The sequence below is a fragment of the Salvelinus namaycush genome, chromosome 30 (assembly GCF_016432855.1).
Source record: "Salvelinus namaycush isolate Seneca chromosome 30, SaNama_1.0, whole genome shotgun sequence".
NCBI classification, from domain to species: Eukaryota; Metazoa; Chordata; class Actinopteri; order Salmoniformes; family Salmonidae; genus Salvelinus; species Salvelinus namaycush.
In genome coordinates this window covers 24,568,083-24,576,613 of record NC_052336.1, presented here as the reverse complement: position 1 = coordinate 24,576,613, position 8,531 = coordinate 24,568,083, and the positions used below count along the sequence as shown (strand labels likewise).

Genomic DNA, 8,531 nt, shown 5'->3' with positions numbered 1-8,531 from the left:
CAATCTGGTTTCTGCTCAGGTTATGGATCTGTCACTGCAATCTTAAACATCCTCAATGATGTCACCATTGCCCTTGATTCTAAGCAATGTTGTGGTGCTATTTTTTTTGACTTGGCCAAAGCTTTTGATACGGTAGTATAGGTGTCTCTTAGGGGTCTTTGGCCTGGTTTGCTAACTACCTCTCTCAAAGAGTGCAGTATATAAAGTCAGGACATCGGCTGTCTCAGCCACTGCCTGTCACCAAGGGTGTACCCCAAGGCTCAATCCTAGGCCCCACACGCTTCTCAATTTACATCAACAACATAGCTCAGGCAGTAGGAAGCTCTCTCATCCATTTATATGCAGATGATACAGTCTTATACTCAGCTGGCCCCTCCCCAGATTTTGTGTTAAACGCTCTACAACAAAGCTTTCTTAGTGTCTAACAAGCTTTCTCCGCCCTTAACCTTGTTCTGAACACCTCCAAAACAGAGGTCATGTGGTTTGGTAAGAAGAATGGCCCTCTCCCCACAGGTGTGATTACTACCTCTGAGGGTTCAGAGCTTGAGGTAGTCACCTCATACAAGTACTTGGGAGTATGGCTAGGCGGTACACTGTCCTTCTCTCAGCACATATCAAAGCTGCAGGCGACGTAATCGCTCCCCTACTGCACTTTATACTCTTCTGTAAACTGGTCATCTCTGTATACCCGTCGCAAGACGCACTGGTTGATGCTTATTTCTAAAACCCTCTTAGGTCTCACTCCACCCTATCTGAGAAACCTACTCATCCTCCACAAAATGACAGCTGTTTCTTTACCTTTCTCGTCATTAATATTTATTCGGCAGGGGCTGATGAGGCATAAATAGCTGTGGGGGGAGGACAAGAGCCTGCCCATTGCAGCACGAAGGAAGTGAGAGTGAGGAAATTAGTGGAATGTGTGTCAGAGATGTGAGTACATGATACACAAATTCTAATCTGACAACAACTCAAAAACTGTCGAACAAGAAAGGAGAAATTCTCTCTCTCAGGCAGTAGTGGATCCAATTACTATTTCAAAGTCTATATAAAGTTGCATTTTCATTTATTTCCTATAATATAAGCGCTTCCTGCAATATCTGAAGATGATGAAGAGGAAATGGAAAGTGAAGAAAATGATAGAGTAGACAGATTTGGGCATGCCTACTTAGCTTGGTCACACAAAAAACTGTTGAGCTACAGTCTATCCCACAGGAAGCATTTGTTTCCAAGCAATATTAATGCGGGAATTGTACACCTTGTTCACCATAACTCATCATCACTGTACACTGTGATACTTCAGTTGAAATTACTTCAAATCGGAGACATGTTTTGTCTTAGTCACCATTATTACTGCTGTATCTCACTGATCGTAATACAAAGCAAACTTGCTGGCAGCCTGTGGTGCCTTGTATGGGGGATGGTAGCCATGTGTACCATTAAGCCTCTACTTTTCAGACACATTTTTTTATATTGCCATGTATCTTTAATGTACATCATACAGGCACATAGATCATAATAGCATGGACTGACACACAATGTAGGCCTACCACAATAAGTACAACATTTTGTTAAACATTGTCTATTGTATCAATAAAATCATAAGTCACTGAAAACAAATGTGGTTGATAGAATACAATATGTGTGCATATGTGCCCTAATCAAAAACAAGTAGGCCTAGCATTCACAGAAATGTAATTTCAGATGGCTATAGTCATTTGATTTATGTAATTAAATATGGTTTAACAAATAGTCCACGAATGTTCCAACCAATGATGTAAATAAACCCTGGATCGCAAATGCTATGTAATGGCCGTTGAGAGGCATTAAAGCCACAGGTCGGCCATATTGGTACTCCCCAGTAGGAGCAGACCTCCATAGGAATGAATACAAATGTCTCAAGGACAAAATTACATGTATTGAAGTATTTTTGTTGTTGTACTGGGGACAGTAACATTAGTCATCTAAATTATCTAATTATTTAAGGAATTAAATATATATATATTTGTTCATTTTTCACGCTTACCTCACATAATATAATTTAAAAGTATGCTTTAAGGTGTCTGTAATAGTATAAATGTGGCAAAAACGAATGTAGGCATTAATAAATGCATTTCTACTGCTCCCAAAATATTTGTACAACAGTGGGTGAGTGCCAAAATGGAGGCATGGTGGCTTCAACACAGCGCCCCCTTTGGTCATCTAGTCACTAGTGTATGTATAAATCGTTGGTTCCAACTGAGCACTGTTTTCCGACTCTGTGAGAGAGTAACGCATGCTCAGTAGAGAGGATAAAAATGCAAGCATTCTGCTGAACATTTTATAGTCTACTGTATGTAGTCTACTGTTTTTTAGGCTGAGTGGCGCGCATGCCCCATGTCATAGTAAAGGAAAAGCATAATGAAGTCTCTCTCTCATTGACCTCAGTGCGCATGGTCATTGCTTTTGTATCATTTATGTCCGTCTAAGCAAGATCAGCTGCACTTCATGTATTGCAGAAATAAGTTTTACGGCGGATAAGGAAACAGAATATGTCGGTAAATAAAGCAAAGAAAGTAAAAATGGCTACCAAATCATGTCCTGAGTGCGACCAACAGGTGAGAAAATGTATAGATATCGTTAATTTTGGTATATTTTGACTTAGTGATAATGTTGTTTTTCCTCACAAGCATGGGATTTAAAGCCACTGTAGGCTGCTGAAATCCCATATGGTTGCCTATGAATTCAAGATCTGGAGCTACATAGTCTAGATCTGGAGCAACATAGTATAATCTAATGCAAATAATCAGGCTAATCACTTAAATTAGTATATGCATTAGATCTCAAACACTATGTTACAATGTACATCAACTACAGCTAGTAATTGCAGACAACGACACGTTGATTCGATTAACGAGTCGGAATGTTATCGCTCGCCAAATGTAGCTAGACGTTTCCTTATTTTTGATACACTGTAATACTGTAACCTGACTGAAACTGGTTTATCATCCTGATCTGACTTACTCTAGCCTTAGAACAATATCGTGCGTTGAAATGTCTTTACATGTAGCTGCATTGCTGATATTTGATATATTGTAAAAAATTAACATATTACACAAATACATCGTATTTTATACCAAGCGACGACATTTGGATCTAGCATTTAGATCGTTTCTTGATGTTATTTCTGTAAACTGCATTGATTAATTGACTTATTTTCACAAATAATGTGTTGGCTACCAGTCTACATTCAATTTGAAAACGCTTTATTCATTAGAATGTTTTAATGTCACCGCTGTTGTCGGCACGTGTCCAAAATATGTGATGCGAGTTTCAGCTAGATTGCGCCAAGGACTTTTCCATGAATTACAAAGGACAGTCCTCTAATATCTCAAAATTGTTGGGCAGTATAGTTATCATGGGGGTTAACACTGGCTACGCCCTTGTTTAACTATAACAAACAAATTAATACTAAACAAGTTTATATAGCTTCTGCAATGTAGCCTATGCTTAATAAAGGACTTCATCAACACAGTTGCTACAATTTTGAGAAATATTTTATATTAACCATGTTTTATCCTGTTTCTTTTTTAGATTCCAGTTGCTTGCAAGTCTTGTCCCTGTGGCTATGTATTCATTAGTCGAAAGCTTCTAAATGCCAAACTGAATGAGAGATCATCACCAGCAATAGGTAAATTCACATAATTCAGGAGCCTAAAAATAGTTTATTTGATGTTCTCTTCACACACTCAGTGTTACAATGTTTATTAACCTAGGTATTTTGGTTTATTATGAGCTTGTAATACATTCATATGAGATTGGGGATAAAGTAACCAGAATGTAATTGTATTAATACATGACTAAACTCAGCTAATGAACTGTATTCATCTTGGTCGTTATTGAATTGTCCGTTTTGTAATGAATTGTATTCATCTTGGTCATTATTGATTTGCCCCCGCCCCCTCCTCCCCAGTTCTCAGTTGGATGAGAGTATAATTTTTGAGTGGTGCAGTGGTGGCTGGCTTAAATCGCTATTTGCTTGAGTGAGAAGCCTACTGCAAGAAGTGGGGGGATGGGATATTTAATTCCTGACTGAAAAGCTTGTTCCCTCAGTTCTCTCTTGTAGGCTTCTGCAGTAGCATAAGGCAGCCTGTACCACTCTCTGTGAAAAGTTAGATCTTACATTTAGCGGTGGAGTTAGATCATGTTGTCTTTCATGAAATTGTACATTTTCAGAATACAGATATCTAACAGGATTTGATTAAACCATTTCCAAAAGGTGATTAGGAAAATAAATTAGAATACAGAATTGTTATATAACCCATGAAATGCCAGCTCATGCTGCTTTGATCCTGTCAAATATGGAAAGTGTGAGGATTAGATAGATAGAGGGCACAGAAGTAAATAGCTTAGTCAGTGTGCCTGTCATCAATGTCACCAATGTGCTACTGCCCATAGCCTTAAATAGCTTAGTACTACTTTATTACCTGATAATAAACACATTTATGCAACGTTTTTTTCATCCTCAGAGAATGAGAACCAAACGTGAATCAATACAATGCTGCTGTTTTGATTTTTAAAGATGGAGTGAGTGGAATGCTAAATGTAGGCTTGTACTTAAAAAATAAAAATCTGGGTAGGGGTGAAATCATCTATATAGGCTATCACAGTGCCTGAATTTATGAATGGAATGTTAAACACAACATGCCTTTGTGAGAACTTTGGTTTTATTATACACTAACTGTTAGACAGTTTAGGGAGTAGAATTACTCACATCTTCTCTCGATTTATGATACAATGTCATTAGTTTCACATGATACCGAATGAACTTTGAGGTATTGTAGTTAATAAGTATCTTGGAGGCAGTGAAGACTGCTTCCATTTGAAGAGGAAGGTGTATTGAATTTCAGCTCTGTGATTTTTAATGATGGGTTTTGGTTTCCACCTCTCCTTAAATAGTTAGTCATTTTCCTCTCCTCTGTGTAATTTTGGTACTTTTTTTGTAACTTTGAAACAGACACTAATAAAACATGATTATTGTTGAATATGAAGACTAAGGTTGCCCTGAGAACCTTTTTTTCTGGATAAAAGTGCAGAGAGTTGTATTTATTTTTTGCTCACTCAGGATTCCTTAGTGGGACATATTTATATAAGACCGTGTTATTTTTCGATTGCCTTTTTTAAATATCAGCTGTTCTTGACTATGAGACTGTGAGTTTTGTCAGACTGTTGATTATGTTACAATTTTATGAAACTATTGTCAGTCTGAAGAGGAAGTGTGTTCCTGTTTGGGCAAGCTGTTGCTAAGGCTAGAATTCCTGGGATATTCTGAAGTTGTGTGTATTCTCACAGCAGAAACGTCGTTGAGGTAGAAAATATATTTTCAGGCCTTGTCCAGACTTTGAAACACTCTATTGAATTTAATAGCAACACTATTGCTATGCAATTATTACAGAGTTACTAAAAAATGATGCAATGATATGTTAATAGAATATTGTTAGTAGTGGGTTGCTACACAGTTATAAAGCGTTACCCTTTTGGGCACCAAATATTTGTCTATTTGTATCACTATTTTATCTGCCGCTTTCAATCCGTGCTTATTTTTAAACCTAAATACTCCCAAGTGCACACTCACTACCTACACCACTGAGGAAGCAGCAAATGTGGTAATTGAAGATTCTGAAGAGGAAGGTTTTTTTAAACGCCACTAGACAGAAACTCCCAGTGAAATATAGGCCTACTTCCTGCTCTGGTAATATGAACACTCCACAGAACACTCCACTGATTCAATGACTTAAAGTGGTTTTGAGGCAACAGCACACCTAGGATGCTAGATATGCAATGAAATCACAGGAGTTCTTCTGTTCTGTTCTTATTCTGTTGTTATTTTAAGGCAGTATTGTTGGTGTGTTGGAGGTGGGCGGTTGGGAAGAGAGAAAAATTGGAGGCTAAGATGTTTAATACCATATGCCCTTCCCATACATTTTTCGCAACATACATTTAAACAGGAGTCATTGGCATAAGACAATTTGTCCTTAGGATGTATGATGCATTTGACACTGTGACATATTTGAAGGCCATACATTATTATACATTCATATTTCATTTCCATATTGCATATTTTTAGTGCTAATACAATTGTAAAACTTATTTTTCTGGTCTATTCAGACAAGTTGGATGCAAAGAGGAGGAGAACTGAAAGAATTCGCAGAGAGAAGATCAACTCTCCGTCAACCAATGACATGGAGAACAGAAGGCGATGCCGCTCCAACAGCCAATCGGATCAGATCCGGAGAGGGCGGGGCAGGCCAAAGACAGTTGGGCTGAAGAAGCAGGAGGAGGAGAAAGGTAATACAATAATAAAAAGCCTCTATCAGTGACACTCAATGACATGGTGCAGTTATGATATACTAAGCGTTTCCAAGATACTTTCTAAGCTTTATTATTCATTGTTTTGTGCTGACACTTTTAGTCCAGTTTCAGTATTTTCCAGTCACAGGAGATAAGGCTGGTGATTAGTGCAGTACTGGGAGTAGAGCTGTGGGATTTGTGTTTGGATGAATGATTTACAGAGAGGGTTGCTCTCTTCTCTCACTCATGAATAAATCATGGTGTCCCTGACTTTGCCTGTGCTTTAGCGGCCGATCTATGAGGAGAAATAACAATATGCATGTTCCTCCTCTGTTGAATACAGAAATTATGTTAATATATTGCACAAGGTTATTGTTGTCACATGCAAATGATGTATGTTTCTCAATGGGTTTTCTCTATTAACCAGGGATGTTGTTAATTCATTTTCTTTTGTGTTTTCTTTTACCAGAAAAATTTGAGAAAGAAGTTGATATCTATGCCAACCTCTCAGATGAGAAAGCATTTGTGTTTTCGGTGGCATTGGCCGAGATCAACCGAAAGATCCTGGGCCAAAGACTGATCCTATAGACAGACCGGATAGTTGCTGTGAGGGATTGACATGTGAAACCTAAGATTGTTACTGTGGAGAGACCCATGGATGACCACCACAGTGTGTCTAACAGGGTATGAACTCTGACCCAAAGAACTCCCTGTCGGATTGGTCGAAGCCTTGGGAAAATGGAGATGTTGGGGAACATGGAGAAGCAGGCAACTGTTCTGCTCAAGAGGAAGTGTTGGAACCAACTTTTATCTTTAGAGAGTAGCTTATGGAATTGGAGTGGGTAGGACATCTGAATATTTATCTTTTAATCAAATTTTATATTATATATATTAGATGATATGGTATTGGTATAGGATTCATCACCTTGTCAACCAAGAAAGCTGTCAGTAACAAATGCAAAACATTTCTATTCAAAAAGGGCATAAATGTGTTGAAGTATGGAGGGCCATCCTAGCATTGTAACTGGCTTCTATAACGTTATTGGCTTGTACTGCTAGTAAACACTGTTTATTTAAGTCTAGATGCCATTGGAACATAATGTTCAATATATTTTGTATCATGCTTAGGGCTTTAGGAGAAGGCCTTGTACATTTGTATTTATAATGCTTGTGTACCATCTTAATTTAAGTGCATATTATTTTATCTTTTGTTTCATTATTGGTGACATTATATTAAATATGTAATATTTGACACCTGTCATTTAAATGTCAAAGGCAAATCCTCTTTAATGTGACTTCTTTTGTCATTAAAATAGATTAATCACAACCACCACTGTCAGATTTTGGCCCTTAATGAGCAAATGTTAGTTTTTATTTAAGAGTGTGTTGTACTTTGTTGATTTACTGCACATACACTATAGTACTAGTGAATGGTGTGTATTACCAACCCTCTCATGTCTATACGTTACCCTGCAGCAGGCAGTGGGGGATGGGCTGGGCCCCTGAGACACCTGTTTGTAACCTGCCCATTTCTCCTGGAGACAGCTGCTGCTGCCGTTTCTCCAGCGTTGCTCTGCCTCCCTCCACAGGGAAAGGCCCTGCCATTAACGGTTCATCCGTCTGGAACACATCCCAGTTTCCATGGAACTCTCAACAGATCTCAACTTCACAAGGGTAATCCAGTTGGAGACATTTTCAACTGCCTGGCCTCTTCTTTGTTCACCAAACTGTATTGTATACATGTATGAATGTACAGAAACATGCTTACATCATATCCTGGTTATTCATACAATGAGTGAAACCTGAGAGGAAACACTGCTGGCATTTGAATATGCAAAGCAGGGCTGTTAATGATGAGCTGTAATGACTTTCTTCTTGGTTAGGAAAAGGGTTCTGTGTGCTGTATTATTGACACCTCAGTCCTTGTGAGAAACTGTGGCCATTCAGTGAACTAGAAAGAGGCAGTGCTCAGCATGCCCCCATGGGAAATACATCTGAGTAAAAACAAAAGACAGTGCTGTTCCTATAAGGGGAAAAGTAATTAATTAGAATATAAGTGAAGTAATGCAAAGGTTATTTAAGAGTTGGATTAAAGAACTTAGACCCTTAAATTCCCTGAAATTCACAGAACCCAGATGAAGTTTCATAAGAGTAGGGCATTGGCAGTATATGGCTGTAAATTATCCAGGATGCATTTTTTATGT

General features: G+C 38.2%; 1 protein-coding gene across 1 annotated transcript; it reads left to right on the top strand.

Annotated features, from left to right (window-relative positions):
• The first annotated feature begins 2,396 nt into the window (after positions 1-2,396).
• c30h16orf87 (chromosome 30 C16orf87 homolog) lies at positions 2,397-7,657 on the top strand. Its single transcript, XM_038969538.1, has 4 exons — positions 2,397-2,594; positions 3,571-3,667; positions 6,145-6,324; positions 6,797-7,657. The coding sequence occupies exons 1-4, from the start codon at positions 2,529-2,531 to the stop codon at positions 6,913-6,915; spliced, it is 462 nt and encodes a 153-aa protein (XP_038825466.1). The 5' UTR covers positions 2,397-2,528; the 3' UTR covers positions 6,916-7,657.
• The last annotated feature ends 874 nt before the right edge of the window (positions 7,658-8,531 follow it).

Bases quoted from the DNA above. Each gene is read 5' to 3' on its own strand.
- c30h16orf87 (XM_038969538.1), top strand. From the start codon at position 2,529: ATGTCGGTAAATAAAGCAAAGAAAGTAAAAATGGCTACCAAATCATGT. The intron at 2,595-3,570 runs GTGAGAAAATGT...TTTCTTTTTTAG, and splicing joins GTCCTGAGTGCGACCAACAG to ATTCCAGTTGCTTGCAAGTC. The intron at 3,668-6,144 runs GTAAATTCACAT...TGGTCTATTCAG, and splicing joins GAGATCATCACCAGCAATAG to ACAAGTTGGATGCAAAGAGG.